The 18,696-nt window shown below is 33.4% G+C and overlaps 1 protein-coding gene across 5 annotated transcripts in view; it reads left to right on the top strand.

Annotated features, from left to right (window-relative positions):
* DNAH7 (dynein axonemal heavy chain 7) overlaps positions 1–18,696 on the top strand; it is a 371,530-nt gene that overhangs the window by 231,558 nt on the left and 121,276 nt on the right. For all 5 annotated transcript variants that reach the window (XR_005218999.1, XM_037850664.1, XM_037850667.1 and 2 more), the window contains one exon: positions 12,627–12,781. Coding sequence is in view for 4 of the 5 variants with exons in the window: in XM_037850664.1 (XP_037706592.1) it covers positions 12,627–12,781 (155 nt within the window). In the remaining variant the exon portion in view is untranslated. The remainder of the gene's footprint in view (positions 1–12,626; positions 12,782–18,696) is intronic.

Here is an 18,696-nt window from a genome sequence, read left to right as displayed (position 1 = left end):
AGGAGTTTCAGACTGTTAGGAATAGCATGCTTAAACCATCAGTGGGAAATGTTCACTGTGTTATATGAGTATTTTTATTGTTAGATCCTACTTAAAAAGTAATTGGTATGATGGTATTTGAAATAAAAATGGTTGAGACATGTGACCTTTTAAAATAGAATTAACCACTAAATGTAAAGACTACTCTTAAATATTTTTGTATGTAGTAGGTATGAAAATCATTCCATAAATTACAACACTGGTGAAAACATTTCTTTGTTGTTCAATAAACTATGCTGAAGTTTGCATTGCTTTAGCATTTATTAACTTCATTGTTGTACAAGGATTTGAGGCAGGTGTGATTTGAGTGTAATACAAAACAGGAGAAAGTCTGAAGAGACCACCTAAGGGACTTGGAAGAAGTTACTACTAGAGACCTGGGACAATCTGATTCCTACAGTCAAATCCTGAATTAAGCTTAAAGCTTTCTGGTAACTAAGGCAAAAAAGGAAAGCTGTGATGCATAGTTCTCACTTTTTAACAAAGTAAATTGCACTTAGGGAGACAAACTTTTTCAGAAACTAAACATGATTATTTTATTGATTTAAAGGAATTATTACAAAGCTTTTCTTTGGAGGACAGAAATTAAGTGCTGGGTACTCTGCTTTCTATGATCTAAATCCAAACAGAGAAATAAGAGGATCTAGATAAATGATAAATATGTACATTACCTTGTCTCCAGGATATCAGATATTTAAGTGTATTTTAACAAATGCAGGATGGTAGCTAGTTTGTCGCTGAGTTATTTAGCAAGTATGCAGCATACAGCCAGTTTGTGTCGATGTTTAATGTGAGAATATGCATTAGACATAGATGTATACAGGAGACTTATGAACGTTGAGAAGTCCAACTTTTACTTTTGCCCTGTTGGTCCAATCAACTTCAGCCTGCAGGAATAGACTGTTTTTGTTGTTGTTGTTGTTGTTGTTGTCGTTAATTTTCAGTGTTGTTTTCCTTGCAGAAAAGCTTTGACAATTCCCAAGCACTTGTGAAAATAGTTGGTCATGTCCAAAGAGTGGTAGTTATGTCTTTATTGCTTTGATTTGCATTCTATATACCTGTGTTCCACCTAGCAGGATATCTATGATCATTATATCTGTCGGAGGCCAGTATTCATCTTAATTTCTAGCAACTGAATGTACTCTTTCTTTCAGGTCCAGTCATGTTTCAATGAAAATAGAGCTGTTGGTGAATATTTTTGCTTTTAAGATTCCAAGCCTTTCTATGGTTATTATTCAAGACAATACACTCTTTCAGGAAGAATGGGGTAGAAAATGGTTTTAAAGAGCCATAACCCCTACAGTTTTGCTATTTGTTTGTGAAAATGTTAAAATAGCAAAATTATGGCTGCAACTTTACTTATCAGGAAATACCAAGTTTTTATTGGTTTACTTTATTAATGTATTTTGGTAATCTTACCATAAGAGGTTTCAGTAAGTAGGTTTAAGGTGATAATTTTCAAGTATCAAATGAGTATCTTATTTACTTGTGTAGTGCCTTCTTCCATTCCCCAGAGATGCTTTGTAATTATAATACCTAATATGGAGCACTTACTAGGGATCTAACCCTGTGCTAAGTATTTTTCATATATTATCTCAATTGAGTGAGGAGTCAATTATTTAGGGAAACTGGGAGAAACTGTAAAAATTGAATAAGTTAGGATATAGTGGCTCTGTCAACATCTGAAGGCCCTGAAGGCTAATCAGGATTTCAAAGACTGGTGATAACCTTAAACGTAATTGAAATCATATCTGAACATATCATGGATAAAGTATTAGGACTGTTTAAACACTTGTCAAATAGATCAGACCTATATCTTATATAAATCTTTTTAAAAGTCTTTGAATTTTCATTTCTATAGGAATAAGATACACTATGTTTATTTCTCTAACAATGATAATTGAGGTAATAACTCACCTTTTCTTGTCTGCTTTTATGTATTTTTTGTGTGTAAAGAGGAAAATAGCAAAACTCTTTAAAATGAGCCACTGCTATTATTCAAGTTCTGTGGCCTCGCATTCAGACTGATTTGAACATGCGTTATCACTGTTAGAAGTCTATCTTTTTAAAAAACCCTAAAGAGCACCAAGTAACAATTCTCTGTAGATAATAACAAAATAACTACACTTTTAAAACTTGGAGCACTGAGGGCTATAAAAATTGTTTTCATTTGGGAACCACTGGTTGAAAAGTATTTGAGGCTTCAGAAAGGTTTGATAGAGGAAGCGAGAGGGAGAATTGTGTAGAGAAAAACATTTTCTTGAAAAAAAAAATACTGCAAAGTAATAGTGGGGAGGAAGTAAACAAAATAAATACACTGTTCATTTTGAATTCAGGATTTATATTCATCCCAATAGTGAAGCTGTTTAAATGAATGTATTTTGCATATAGCTCTCAACAGTAGTTGTTGGTTATATGTATTTTTAAATACCTAGTTTATTCTTTTCTGCATACTCTGAAGAGTATCTTTTTTGAAATTTTATTCATCTGATATGCTATTCTATGGACTGCCCTAATCTTTAAAAAAAATTTTATGAACTGAAGTCACAACATTGTCCTGTCTTTGAATTAAAAGATGTTACTTGGAAGATGTTGTTTGGGGAAAATAAGATTGATGCAGTTTTTAGCTAGGTATTGAGCAATGTCTGTGTGTGTAAATATATTTATGGCATGTAGATATTCAATTGCTCCAGCATAATTTTTTGAAAACACTATTTTTCCTTGCATCTTTGCTGAAAATCAGTTGGGTGACTCTACTGTGTTCCATTGATCTGCTTGTCTATCATGCCATAAAATACTTGATTGCCTTGATTATAGAAGATTTATATTACATCTTGAAATCAGGTAGTGTAAGACTTCCAACTCTTCTTTTTCAAAATTGTATTGTCTAGTTTTTACCTTCTAATATAAATTTTAGATTTTATAGCTAGCTTGTAAATATGTACAAAATATCCTCCTGGGATTTTGATTGGGACTACGTTGAATTTATAGATTGATTTGGGAAGAATTAAGTTTTCCAAACGATAAACATAGTTCATCTCTCCATTTATTCAGGAGGTCTTTGATTTCTTTCACCAGTGTTTTGTTAGCATTATACCTATTTTATTTTGTGTGCTATTGTAAACAGTTATTTTTTAATATTTTGATTTTCAACCATTCATTGGTAGTATATAGGAAAGCAATTGATTGTTTAACATTAGCCTTTAATATTGTTGCTAAACTCACTTATTAGTTCTGGAGCCTCTTTTTGAGATTCATTGGCATAGTCTATATAGACAATCATGCTGTCTGAAAATAAAGACAGTTAATTTCTTTCTAAAATGCATACCTTTTCTTTCTCTTTCATGACTTATTGTACTGGCAAGAACTTCCACTTTAATGTTGAATGGGGTAATGAAATTGGACATCCTTGCCTGTTTTCCCAATCTCAGTGGAAAGCCATTAGTCTTTCCACCAAGATCTATAGCCAGCTAGAGGTTTTTTGTAAACTTTTTCAGATAAAGAAAATTCTTTTCTATTCCTAATTTGCTGAGAGTTTTTATCATTATGGATGCTAAATTTTGTCAAATTCTTTTCCTGTCTCCATTGAGATGATCCTATGGTTTTTTTTTTTCTTTAGTCTATTAATATCGTGAATTATACCAGTCGATTTTCTAATATTAAACCAGGCTTACATTCCCAGGATAAACCCTATCAGGTCATTATCTTTCACCTATTAATATGTTTCTGTATTCAATTTGCTAATATTTTTTGAAGATTATTGCATTTATGTTCATGAAAGATACTGATCTGTGTTTTCTTATAATATCTGTCTTGATTTTCATATCAGGGTAACACTGGCTTCATAAAATGTTTTGGAAAGTGTTCTTTCCTCTTCTGTTTTCTGGAAGAGACTATATAGAATTAGAATTATTTCTTCCTTAAATATTTGGTAGAAATGACCAAGAAACTAGCTGTGCCTGGAGTTTTCTTTGTTGGGAGGCTTCATCTATGAATTCAGTGTTTTAAAAAGTTATAAGACTGTTCAGGCCATCTGTTTCTTCTTAAGTGACTTCTGGTAGTTTCTGTCTTTCAAGAAATTGGTGCACTTCATCTAAGTTGTTTAACGCATGGGCATAGAGTTGTTCGTAGTATTTCCTTATTGTCCTTTTAATGTCTGTGGAATCTGCCAAGAGAATCTCTATCATTCTTTTTATTGGTAATTTGTGTCATTTTTGTATTTTCTTAGGTCAGTTTAGCTAGTTTCATCACTTTATTGATCCTATCAAAGAACCAATTTTTGGTTTCATTCATTTGCTTTATTGTCTTTGTTTTAATTTCATTGATTTCTGCTCTAATGTTTATTATTTCTTGTCTTCTTGCTTTAGGCTTAAATTGCTCTTCTTTCTATGGTTTCCTAAGATAGAAGCTTAAGTTATTGATTTCAGAGATTTTTCTTTACTGATATATGCATTTAATGATATTAAATTTTCAGTAAGCACTGTTTTAGGTGCATACCGCAAATTTTGATGTTTTATTTTCATTTTTATTTCACTTTAAATGTTTTATCATTTCTTTTGAGCCTTTTTCCTTGACCCATGGATTCCTTAAAAATGTGTTTCTTCATTTCCAAATATTTGGGGATTTTCAAGATATCTCTCTGTTATTGTTTTTTAAATTTCTCATTTAATTCCATTATGTTCAGAGAACATATTTTTTTATTTCAATTGTTTTAAATTTGTTAAGGTTTGTTTCATGACATAGAATAATACATTCTATCTTTGTGAATGTTTTATGTGCACTTGAAAATATGTGTTCTGCTATAATTGGGCAGAAGGTTCTATAAATGTCAATTTTTGTTTCTCCGTTTTGTTTCCCGTTTCTCATTCTTTTGGATTATTTAAATTATCCACTATTTTTAGCATTCCATTTTAATTCATCTATGCTTATCTCTTTGCATTATTTGTAGTGCAAAATTTACCATTGACCTCAGAGTTAATATTTTACCATTTCCAATAAAATTTAGAAGCTTTGCAACCATATGAGTCCCTTTAGTGGCCCCTTCCCTATATCATATCTGCGTATATTGCAACCCCTGTCTCCCAGACAATGTTAACATTTTCATCTCAATATTCATACTTTTTTTTAAACTCAAGAGGAGAGAAATAGTCTATTATGTTTACCAAGATTTTTACCATTTCTGTGTCTCTTACTTATTTCCTGAAGTTCAGAGTTTTCTTGTGGTATCATTTCCCTTTCGACTGGAGTACTTCCTTTAGAATTTGTTTCAAGCAAGCCAGCTGGCAAAGATTTCTCTTCGTTTTCCTTCACCTGAGAATGTTTTAATTTTGCCTTCATTCCTGAAGTCTATTGTTGGTGTATATAGAATTCTGGGGTTGACAGTTCTTTTCTTTCAAACTTATAGACATTGTTCTACTGTGTTCTAGCTCCATGATTTGTTATGACAAATCTACAGTCATTTGACTAATTGTTCCTAGTGTAATATATTGTTTTTCTCTAGCTGCTTTCAAAATATTGTTTTCAGATCTTTGGTTTGCAGTGATTTGACTATGATGTGTCTGGTTTGTATTTTTTGTTTGTTTTTTCCTCCTTTTTGAGGTTTGCTGATCTTTGTGAAACTGTAAACTTATTTCACTGAATTTTGGAAATTTTCAGCCATTATGTTTTCAAATATGTTTTTTGCATCTATTTCTTTCTCCTCTCCTTCTGGAACCCCAATGAAATGAATGTTAAACCTTTTAATATTGTCCCATAGGTCTTTGAGGCTCTGTTCATTTTTTTAAAAGTCTTTTTTTTCCCTCCCTACTTTTGTGTTTGGATCATTCCTATTCATCTACCATTTCCTTTCTGATATTGAGCCTACGTAGAAGAATTTTTATTTTGGATATTATATATTCTAGTTCTAAAATTTCTTTTTGGTTCTTTTTTATACTTTTTATTTATTGGTTGAGAAATTTCCTCATTCCTTTTATTTCAAAAATGTTCACCTTTACCTCATGGAGGAAGATTATAATAACTACTTTAAAGTTTTATTTTATTGTATTTTATTTTTGGTAAGCCCCACATCTTGCTTTTTGTTTGAGAATTAATCATATATTCTGATTCTTTTTACATCAAGTAATTTTGCATTGCATCCTGGATATTATGAATATGAGACTCTGGGTCTTACTAAATTCCTCTGACAAAGAATACCTTTTGTTTTTGCAGTCAGTCATCTCATGTAGGTTCAGACCACAATTTTTGTCTTGTCTTCTGTGGGTGATGTTTTCCATGTCAGTTCCATTTCAGAAGACTTTGGATCTGCTCCTCAGTATATATTACACAAGGGTTAGTCTGGGACTTGAGCAGTGGTTTATATCACGGTTCAAAGTCTTTGTGATATTTCTTTGAATGCATTCCATGCATACACAGATTGGAAGAGACAGTGAACAAGATAGGCTATCATGGGTTTGCTCCATCTTGGTCAGCACTGGAAGTTCTTCCCTCTGGTTTTGAAGTGGTATTCCTTGGACCAGCATTTTCCATGTAAGGATAACCTCTTGAGTAATTCAGTTTTTTTTTGTTTTTTTTTTTTTTAATCTGGGAAATAGGGATTTATTATCAAATGATTCTACCTAACAAAGTGTTCTATACTAACTGGCAAGTATTAAACATTGGGCATTTAGTAAAAACAGGAACTCAGCTTACTTTAACAAAGATACATCAACCTTATATACATATGAGTCAATAATGTCCTTAGTTTTATTCTTTACAGCCTAAAAGATGTGAACAAAGAGATTAGCTTATTTGTGAAGAACTTAATCTACATCAAACTTGTGGCAATAAAACTGGAAGTAAACATCCAGTAACTGGAAAAGAAATTTCATCTTCTTACTTAGAATTTATTCCTTTAAAGAATGGCAGTTATGTAGTTATGTTATATGCTATAGACTGTAATATACATCCATATCAATCCTCAATTTTTGCTATCAATGATACAGTAACATGCTTTGAAAAAATGTTAAAGAAACATATGCCTAAAGAGCAAACTGTTGTTTTGGGTAACTTTTGTATACCAAAAAAAGAACCAGTTATTATGCTGATATAGAAGCATATTTAAGAGAACTGTTACCTAAAAACACTCAAGTACAATTTCCAAATGACGAAAAGTGGAAAGGCCTCCCCACATTAACTGGGACAGATGATTCATATCCTTCAAGTCCCATATTAGAACTTGAAGGAGGAGCTAAACAGTTAAAAAAACCTGTGACTATTTTCAAGAAAGCAGAAAGGCCCTCTCAACCTTCTTACATATAGATAACACTCAATCGCCTAGTCCCCTGTGAAAACAGGATGGAGCTGCAGCTGTTACTTTAACCATAAATAAGTCATAAATAATGTAGCAAGGTTAAGTACAGTCCTAATCAAATATATGTTTATCAGTATGATGAAATGGCTAAATAATCATCGAATGAAATGAAAAAACTATATTAATAAGTTAGAAACAAGTAACAGTAATCTCTTTTACAATTTTTAGTCTTTATGCAAGTAAAGGTATATTATGTTGCTCTTATAGAAATGACAGCTTAATTAGTAAAAATATTATCAGTAGAGTTTTATAGGCATTCAAGGCTAAGTCTCTGATAATGTGGATACCCTCCTTTGATCTTGACACTCATGGATGAAGATGCTTCAAATGAGATATTCATGTTCATGAAGCATCATTTAACATAAAAATAGACTATAACTTAAAGTTACTCTAAATCAAGATGCTATAAATTGTAACTCAAACAAAAAGGAGCTCTTCCAGTCTCAAAACCAGCTGTGTCTGGAGGAGTGGGGGCTCCCTCTCTTGGTAATGTATCAATTAATTTTTACATTGTAAACTTGTTTCTTTTAGCTTAAGTGCTCTTTTAGTAAAACTGTGTTAAAGATGAATTCTTTTCTTAAGTCCTCTTTACTTTTACACTATTACCTGTCCCTATACACTTAATTGAGTAGGAGGTAACTTGATGAAGCCCAAACCTATTAAATCAGGACCTGATTAGGCTCAGTCCTTTTCTAATGGAGATTATAGGTATGAAGTGTAAAGAAATGAACCCCTGACGCTAGACAGAGGCACAGATGACTGAGCAGGAGAATTAGAAGCCAGAAGTAGAGACAGAGGAGGACAGATTGCCATGTGAATGTGACAAGGTTCGGGGCTGTTATGTCTGTGAGTCACCACCAGGACTTGACAGACATCAGAGAAGGCAGGGCCTGCCAATACCTTGCTTTTGGACTGCTAGCCTCCCAAACTGCCAACAATAAATTGTTGGTGAAGCCAATCAGTCTGTGGTATTTATTATAGCAACCTGGCAAATTAACACAGCATTTATTACTCTGTATGGTTGCATTTTTATATGAACTCAACTCCTTCAATGGATTAATGACTTTAGGGACCTTGTTCAGTGAGGCACTGTCCTCAGAGTATAAGGTATAAAGAAGAGCACTGTGCCATGAATAAAATAGGCCATGAAGTACTTCTGAAGAAATGTCTGAAATTTAATCATAAGATGCTTTCTAAAACAGTGATAGGGAATTAGTGAGATTTTAAATGCATTAATATCCCAGTATCAAATTTTTACCTGAGCTGCTTCTCCCACTAGAAATTCCTTCTTTGCATGTCAGAAGTTCCAAAGTTGTAGACATGTATTTTCTAGAGTCCAATATACTTATGTGGTTTTATAAACATCAGTATCATATTTATGAGAATAACAACAGTCAAAGTTAGCTGAGCCTAAAACACAGAAGAAAGTGTGAGATATTACATCCTTATATTTTTTCTCCTATTTTCAGTTATTCCCCAAACATTGAAACACTGAATCCACAGCCTGTGCCTATTCTCCCATCTTCAGCCAATCCTGGTTGGAATATGACTGCATTGGATTCTTCCTTACCTTTAGGCAAATTTATGAAACTCCTTTAACATCAGTTCCTCATCTATCTAATAAGATTATTATAAAGATTAAATTATATTTTCTATGTAAACACAGTACAGTGACTGGAATATAAAAAGAAGCCAAGGAACATAAGCTAAACCACAAAATAGGACCACTTAGCTGTGGATACACAATAATTATTTTCTCCTATTTATTCTGTAAATCATCCCCTTAAATCTTTTTCCCCCTTTTTTATCTGAATCCTATTACTTTTTTCATTTGTTGTATTAGAGTAGTAGGTTTACAGAAAAGCTCATGCATAAAGTACAGTTGCTCCCACATATCACCCTATTATTTAAATTATACATTAATGAGGTATATCTATTACAATTCATGAAAGAACATTTTATAATTATACTATTAACTATTGTCTATCATTTGCATTATGGTTCACTGTGTTGTATTGTCCTCTTTCTATTTTTAAATTTTTGTTCTAGTAACATATAAACCTAAACATCCCCCTTTTAACCACATTCAACTATAACATTCATTGCTGTTGATTGTATTCACAATGTTGTGCCATCACAAGCACCATACATTACTAAACCTTTCCATCAACCCAAATAGAGACTAGTGACAATAAGTCACCTCCTGTCTCTTCCTCCCAATCTCTCTCTCTGTGTGTCTAGTTTTCTCTACTTTTAATAAGTATACTTGCCTGCTTTACTCTGAAGCTAAATTTTCATAAACTCTGGGAAAATGGCTGGAGTTTGGGAGGAACCTGGGCTTAACATATATATAAACAAAACTGGTGATGCTTTAGTATTTGGGGTTTCACAAAACTGTTAAATTCTTTTTTTTTTTTTTTTTAGCATAAACTACTCTTGAGGAATGTTGGCAGGGAGAAAGGAAGGGAAACTTGCCCACTCTTACGAATTTGTCTCAATCTAGTCAACATGTGTTTTTTTTTTTTTAATCTTCATTTTATTGAGATATATTCACATACCACGCAGTCATACAAAACAAATCGTACATTCAGTTGTTCACAGTACCATTACATAGTTGTACATTCATCACCTAAATCAATCCCTGACACCTTCACTGGCATACACACAAAAATAACAAGAATAATAATTAAAGTGAAAAAGAGCAATTGAAGTAAAAAAGAACACTGGGTTCCTTTGTCTGTTTGTTTGTTTGTTTCCTTCCCCTGTTTTTCTACTCATCCATCCATAAACTAGACAAAGTGGAGTGTGGTCCTTATGACTTCCCCAATCCCATTGTCACCCCTTGTAAGCTACATTTTTATACAATTGTCTTCGAGATTCATGGGTTCTGGGTTGTAGTTTGATAGTTTCAGGTATCCACCATCAGCTACCCCAGTTCTTTAGAACCTGAAAAGGGTTGTCTAAATTGTGCGTAAGAGTGCCCACCAGAGTGACCTCTCGGCTCCTTTTGGAATCTCTCTGCCACTGAAGCTCATTTCATTTCCTTCCACCTTCCCCTTTTGGTCAAGAAGATGTTCTCTGTCCCACGATGCCAGGTCTACATTCCTCCCCGGAAGTCATATTCCATGTTGCTAGGGAGATTCACTCCCCTGGGTGTCTGATCCCACATAGGGGGGAGGGCAGTGATTTCACCTTTCAAGTTGGCTTAGCTAGAGTGAGAGGGCCACATCTGAGCAACAAAGAGGCATTCGGGAGGAGGCTCTTAGGCACAATTATAAGGAGGCCTAGCCTCTCCTTTACAGCCACCGTCTTCCCAAGGGTAAAACCTATGGTAGAGGGCTCAACCCATCAAACCACCAGTCCCCTATGTCTGTGGTCATGTTAGCAACCGTGGCGTTTGCCAGATGTTTTGTTTTTTTGTTTCCATTTCATACATGCAAACTTTATTTGATCTAGGGAAAAAAGATAAACAAGAATCAGTATGTATCCTTTCCTCAAAGAGTAAACAATTTAGTTCAGTGGTGCAGTTCAAAAATTTTAGAATTGCCATGATAGAATATTATCATTATATGAAAGTACCATAAATGTGATGTGGATGATTTGCTAAAAAAGTTCAGAGGGAAAGGAGATCAAAAGAGGCTTTATGAACAACTTCACATTTGAGCTGACCTTGAAGCTGAAGCATGCGTAGGATGTGAACATGAAAGGAAAGGGAAGCAGTACATTTTGGATAAAGAAACATGAGTTGGGTATTGTGGCTAAAAAGCGTGGAGGCAACCGAAGGAAAGGTGAGTCATCCTGTTTCTTTAGGGAAGTATAAATGCTGCTTGACACTCACACATAATCCTCCAAACTTAAAAATATTTCTAAAATGTGACAGAATAAAAACTTTTACATATTTATAATTTTTATTCTTTTCCAGTTTCTCTTTTCACGCCCTTCAGTTTCTTATGTATAAGAATTCTCTTTTCATTCATTGATTGCATCTAAGATATTATACTAATCTTTTGGTCTCTTTCCTTCCTAAATATAATGTTCTATAATGCTGATATTGAAGGATGAGACTATCTCCTTTATCATGTAAGCTACATGTTTTGTATCCGGCTCTAACTAATGTGCTAAAAAAATATATTTACTTCTATTTCAGAGAATACATTACCCAATTCTAAATTTATATTATAATGAGATGGGGTTTAACATATAATAATCCCATTCCATCCCCACCTATTTTTTTATTGCTATTCCAGTCACCTTTTATTTTCTCCTCAGGGTCTTATGATGCTCTGCATGAATTTGCTGTGCCCACTTTTTGAAGCACATGATGTTATTTTTAGGAAACAGGACTCTTAATACTGATTACATTTCATACATGCCAAAGTATGGTGGCAGATACTGGTTAACTCTTCTGTGTTTTCACCCTACAACAGCAAAGGGAACACCCTGGAAAATAAGCTAGGTTTCTCATGGGACATTCTCTTGCCCTTAACATAAAAGAGAGATGTGGAGGAGAAAAAAAGCAATAAGTATGAGCTCTCCCATAGGGCAAAAATCTGGCCTTCAGAGAATCTATCCCTGTCTACAAGAAGCTCCAAATCACTAGGCAAATATGTGATGAGCTACATCTATGACATTAAATATACAGATGTTTGAAACAAAGATTGGGTGAACCATTATGTTAACATTGTGTCCATGGTTATCATGAATGTTACATTATATAAAATTATGTTTTTCACCCTTTCTTTAGACTGTTACATCTTTTATTGTCTAGATTTCCAAGACAAATATGATGTTCCAATCCTTTCTCTTTTCCATTTCTACTAATGATAATAGGTAGAACTGAGGAAATAAAGTGACTTGCCCAAAATCACATGATTAATTAATGGCTGGACCTACTGGAGTTTTCTGATTTCCAATCCAGTCTTTTTGATGGATATCATTGTGACATAATTAGCAGAAGTGGTGAATGTTTTCAAAAGTATAGTTTGATGTTTAAAGAATTTTAATTTTCCTAAAAGGAGGAAAAGGCTTAGACTAAGTTTGCCAGATGATTTTTATAGTTGCTGTTCTTAATTGCTCAATCTAAAATGTCTTTGTTTCAATAAAGTGATTTTTCATATGAAGTTGGGATGTTAAGCAAATACTAGAAAGGATAAACCGTAGGAATGTTATGTGCACATGATTAAACAGAGTAGAGATAAAATCATGGCTTGACTAGGATGGTCTTTCCTTCTCCTTTCAGGAATGCAAGAAGATGGCCTCTGATGATAGATCCTCAAGGTCAGGCTAATAAATGGATCAAGAACATGGAAAAAGCCAATAGTCTTCATGTAATTAAATTAAATGATCCTGACTATGCCAGGGCTTTGGAAAATTGCATCCAGTTTGGTACTCCTGGTATGTAGCTGAATAATGAGTATACATTATGGAAATGTCCAGAGAGGGCACAATTGACCCAAAACTATGTAGGCCGTTTCTTTAAAAGATAACTGTGTCTGATTTGTTTTAAATGGCAACTTTTTTATTGTCTTTCATTATTTATGGATAAATAATCAAATGAGCACCTAAAGAGTTCTCAATATAGTCCCCATAGATTGGGACATTTTCTCAGTCTAAATATTCATTTGTGATGCTTCCTCTGATTTAATTTTTGTGCTTTGTTTGCCATTCTTTGGTTCTCATTATATCTCTACTTTTGCAGTTGAAAGGGCCACTTGCTATGCCAAAAGTATCGTAACCCAAAATAAATCAGTCCAATTATCTATCTGTTCCTTTTTCGACTTATCCTACAAAAATGGCACAGAAGTGAGTATAGATTTTACATGACTGGCTATGATTGGCCATCAACAATGGAGAGATTAGAAAAATGACAAGGTGTCGAAACAAAAAAAATCACATGTCAAAACAAAAAAAAAACTCAACAGAATATTATGATGAATAAACTGGGGTTATTAGTCATGTTTTAAATCCATGCTACCTATCAAATTTTTGCTATTCATTTTACCAAATAAATGGAGAAACTTATGAAATAACAACATAGTTAGCCCCAGGACAAATCCCAGTTGCAATCAGAGCTAGTACTACACGGAAGAAGCATGATAAATATACCAGATAATCTTATAGATATTATATTTAGTATATGAATAAGGAGTTAGTCTTTAAAATGTTGGTTACAGTCGTAGCTTCTGTTAAAGTAAGTATGAAATGAAAAAAAATCTAAGTATACCTGCAAAATGACGAGTGTATGTATGTGGGCACAAAGATGCACACACAGTATTTCATTCAATCAGCGGGTGTTCATAGAGCATAGAATGGTACTATGGGAGCTACCAAAAAAGGAGGGGCATGGTTCCTATGTTCAGATATCTTTCTTGTTTAGGAGACAGATCAGACGCATATACAACTAATAAAAATAGAAAATGACATACATCACTCACCCTATTGGAAGCAGTATGTTCTCTGATTGTTGGAAGCACTTGCTCTGAAGCCAGACTACTTACCTGTTTATGTCATTCACTGCTTGGTTCAGTTACATTTATAAGACCCAGCTTTCCATCTGTTCTTTGACCTTACAGTCTGAGGAAGAACTACATTACTAAATATTGGGTACTTACAGCAGAGTCTGATGGGGGATCAATTATCTTAGGTTTTTTTATTAAGCATTTACTATGCAGTTTATGTGTACCATATTATTTAATAGAGTTGTATAATAGGAATAGCACAGATGATGGAGTTGGCACCTTAGATATCCTTGAAATATTTAAGTAATTTCTTTCACATAGTTAAAAAACATTTGATAAAATTGCATCATAATTCTGCAAATATTTTGTTGAGCATCCAACCATGTGATTGTCATTTGGGCAATTTCTGTGATCTCAGTCACTTATCTTTTTGTTAGAATTACATCAATTTGGAGAGAAAAGGGTCATAGAGATTTTCCATCTAGTGTTTTTCAAACCATGGGTCACAACCATGGCATAAAAAAACAATTTAATGGCCCATGACCAGTATTTTCAAAATAAAATGCAATAGGAAAGAACAGAAAATCTTAGGCTACATAGCATGGAATATAAGGGTAAGTATTGATTCATGAAAGTTTTGTAAGCTTTATGTGTGTGTGAATGCTCTGGGTGATGGCTGAAAATTTATTTCTTACTTTGAGTGTAGCCATAAATGTGCAAAATCCAATAGTAATTCATTTTATTAACAAGATGTACGTGAGGTATTACAGAGTGTAGTTAAATGGTGTAACCAAAATTTTATAGCTAGTTAAGGGAGTGCTAAAACTAGCCTCCAAGTCCTCTGCTTTGGTCCAGTGCTTACTTTGTTACACAGGATTATCTTTCAGTTGATTTACCTAATGCTTGGAATGAAATACTTTTAAAATGGCTAATGATTATTTACTATGCCTTCTAACATTATCATCAGAGAGAAGCAAAAAGTTTTAAATGTATCAATCTCTTTATAGAAAGAGAAACAGATGGCAGATTTTATAGCTATTTTTATATTTAACCTTCAAGTAAAAGAATTGGTTACTGTTACAGTTTCAAAATCGTAAGCTATGGAAGACTTTTCCATTTAAGAACTCATCTTTATATATTGACATATTCAAGAACAATGGCTTTTGATCTGTCTCACTCAAAGGTTGACTGGATTGAACGCAGAGGTTTAGTCTTTTTTACTCACCTGCCTCTGTTTCAACCAGAGCAGGTGTTCCTTTCTTTGTTTATGTTGCATTTTAACATAAGATCCTCTTTGAAAAAAAGTCCCCTTGCTGCTTCAAAAATAAATAAATAAATAAAACAGTTTGAAAGCCAATGTTCTGGAAAATAAAGGTACAGCCATATTAGCTACACTAGTGGATAAAACGTGCATAGCATTTTACTCATATAAATATTGCTGATGAAGTCAGTTCATATAAAAGATCTTTTAGTGGCTTACCAATGACTGTATGAAAATAACTTTGCATTCAAGGCAAAATCTTTCATATCTGAACCTTCCTTATGTTTCTATACTCATCTCCCAGCATTTACTTTCTTTCCCCCTTGCGCATAGCTTATTACCAATGCAAAAGGTTTTCTGGTGTGATGTATTTGTTCATTTGTTTTTCCAGTCACCTAAAAAAATCTTTATTTTGCAACCACTTTAACCAGTCCACATGGTAGGCACTGAAAATAGAGCACTAACAAAACAAATTTGTTAGTGTCTTTCATGAAGCCTGTTGGTTTAAAGGGGAAGACAGAGATTACATGTGTGATGAGGATGAGACGATGCAGGTGAGGGGCACTATGGGGCCAGGCAGTACTTCCAACATGTTATGTTTCACAACTCAGCTTCCATCTGTGCTCTTCCACTCACTCAGTGAATTCTTTCAAATTTGATCTTTTAGGATACAGCTCAAACACTTTTTTTTGTAACATCTCTCGACTTCCCCTACAGTGTCACCACTGAAACATTTACACACTTCCACTGTTGTCATTATTATGTACAGAATTGTTTGCTTCTTACTTCTGGGCTACTTCAAGGCACACAGTAGGTCTTCAGTAATTGCTCAGACTGTGAACACAATATGCTACAAAGTTGCACATGATATGCAGAAGAGACTTTTTCTGTTAATTTGGAGCTTCACATAGGATAATGTAGATAATTCATAACTAAAAAATTGAACACCAGTTAATGACCTATATGAAAAAGAAGTATGAAAAAATTACTTGGTTCTGTTTACATTTCTGTGGTTGATGATAACTGCTTGGAGTGAGGTGATCGGCCTTAGTCAAAGGCATTGGCAGGCATGTTTCTGCACCCTCAGTCTTGGTTTCCCATAAGCTTTGCAAATACTGTGATGTGCTGGCATTCAGGAATGAGGAATGAGGCCACATAAGCCAGAGATTGTTGATTCTGATAGACATATGAAAAGAAGGCTGTCTCATGAATTTGCTTCTGCAAGTTTAACATAAAATATATTTTGATCTAATTAAAGGTTTAAGGAGTTAAACATTTAACATAAAATAGTTAAATTAAGGATGCATTCTAGATAAATTCATGTACATATCAATTTCTGTTCTTTTTTCTGCTTTTGAGGTTTAGAATATTTTTCATTTCCCACTCAAGCTTTTAATAAAAATAGTAAATATTCAATACCGAGAATTTATTTCTTTGAAATTGAGATGATAACAGAAAAAATTCCTAACAGGTTTAAGACTAGATTCTACAAAGGAGGCAATGAATTTTCCCTTTATGAAAAGGCATCATGTCTGTAATGTTTGTTTTATAATGTGTATTTTAACTTTGAAAATTCTTATATGCTAATATAGACACTCTATTACATTTCAAACTAGGAAACAAATTAGCAGAGTAGGGGATGAAACTTTTTATAAAAGACTTTTTAGTGAGAATTTATTTAAACATAAAATTTTATGCAAAAAATAATTACTGTTGATAAAAGTAAGCAAAACTTAAACAACTTAGATGTTATATTTCATAACCAGAATTTAAGTTCATTCATAACTGTCTAGCCAATTAGTAGGTTCTAAAAATCTGATCATGTAAAAATTGAAAATGAGAACTTGATGTCCATTTTCACTATTATTGTTTAACATTGTTAGGGAGATTCTTGTCAATTCATTACAGCAGGAAACAATGAGGGTGCTATAACATTTGGAATGGAGGAAACAAAGTAATCATATAAGGCGATATACCTTATCTAGAAAACCAAAGAGAATTAACAGGAAAACTATTAGGACTAATAAAAGAGTTTTAAAAAAAGTAACAACTAAGAACCAAAATAAGTGGGTAGTGGTTCCAGTCAACGAGTTAATAGGAAACAAAACTAAACCTTAGAATGACTTTAAAGTCAAAACTTTACAGAAAAACAAAACTTGGCTCCAGAAGACATCTCTTAGTTCCCTGATAGGAATACTAATGTTCTGAAGATGTTAAACTCTTTCAGAATTAAATAGTTTGGAAATGAAACTAAAGTTAACCTAGATGAAAAGTAAGTTTAACGACAACAACAACAAAATCCAGAAGAGTGAGTTTGCAATTAACTGGAATAAGTTCTGACACTAACCCTTATATATGTAAGACTTTAATGCATCACTGCATGGATATTTGATAAAATTATGAAGTATCATTTTTTAAGATGTGGCAATTTTTAAAAAGGAGTTCTTATCTTTTAGAGATACATACTGAAATATTTGCAGATGAAGTTATGCAGCATCCTGCTTTGACTAAGCCCTCAGCACTGATGGAAATTGACAAGAAGACAGTTTTAGGAAATGCATTTAGCTAGGAGTACTTGTAGGAAGAACCAGAATCTTTTGTACTTTTGCTGTAGTAAGATAAAAACGCTGTTATCCCACTATTCTGAGCCTCTCCCTTCCTGTTACAATTGTACGCTCAGTCCCTTCAGGGATTCCTACAAAATGCCATGGTACACGTTTGGCTATGACAGCACCCCAGACACCAAAATGAGGTTTTGATTCAGCAATGTATCAAGAGCCTTAAGTTTTCTGCTCTTTGATCCAGGTATTTCCATTCTAGAATGCTCTCCATAAGAACATATTTGGAAATGCAAAATTTTGTAAACAGTACTATTTATAATATTGAGAACAGGAAACACTCCAACTATCCAATGATGAAGCACTTGTTAAATAAGTGAGGGGAAGTTAGTATGATGGACTACTATACGTCATTAAAAGCATGAGAGTTCTTTATAACATGGGGAAATATTTATGCTGTAATTCAAGCAAAATACTTAGGATGCAAAACTACATATGTTAGTTTCAACTGTATAGAAAAGGATAAATAAATACTGAAGAGAAAAACATAATTTATTCAACAAAATTTATCATACTGTGTATTTATTGTTTTGTGCCATTTTTCCATTAACCTATATAATGGTATGATTCAATTATGTAAAATACTCAGGAGAAGGGAGAAAGAGAAAGATTAAGAAAATCTGATCAGAGGTAGTTTTTCATTTCTACTTCATACTTTCCCATATTTTCCAGATGTTCTACAATAAGCATGTGTTACTTTTATGATTTTTTATGAGTAACAGCATAAGAAACTACAAACAGAAATGCTTTTTCTCTGATGCCATCCTATTTGGACACAGTGCAATCCTAGCTTTCACCAGGTGGTGGAGCACTGAGCAGGAACATGGATAAGCACTACGGAAATAGGGAAGATAATCGGGTAGACCCGTGAGTTAAGCCCTCTCCACAGACATGCAGTTATTTTTATGGAATTGTTTCCTTATACTTAGAAGGATAAATAATTTTAGTATTAAACAATTTTAGTATTAAAAT

The sequence above is a fragment of the Choloepus didactylus genome, chromosome 9 (assembly GCF_015220235.1).
Source record: "Choloepus didactylus isolate mChoDid1 chromosome 9, mChoDid1.pri, whole genome shotgun sequence".
Classification (NCBI taxonomy): Eukaryota; Metazoa; Chordata; class Mammalia; order Pilosa; family Megalonychidae; genus Choloepus; species Choloepus didactylus.
The sequence above is the reverse complement of the archived record's forward strand: the minus strand, read 5'-3'. Positions and strand labels throughout refer to the sequence as shown.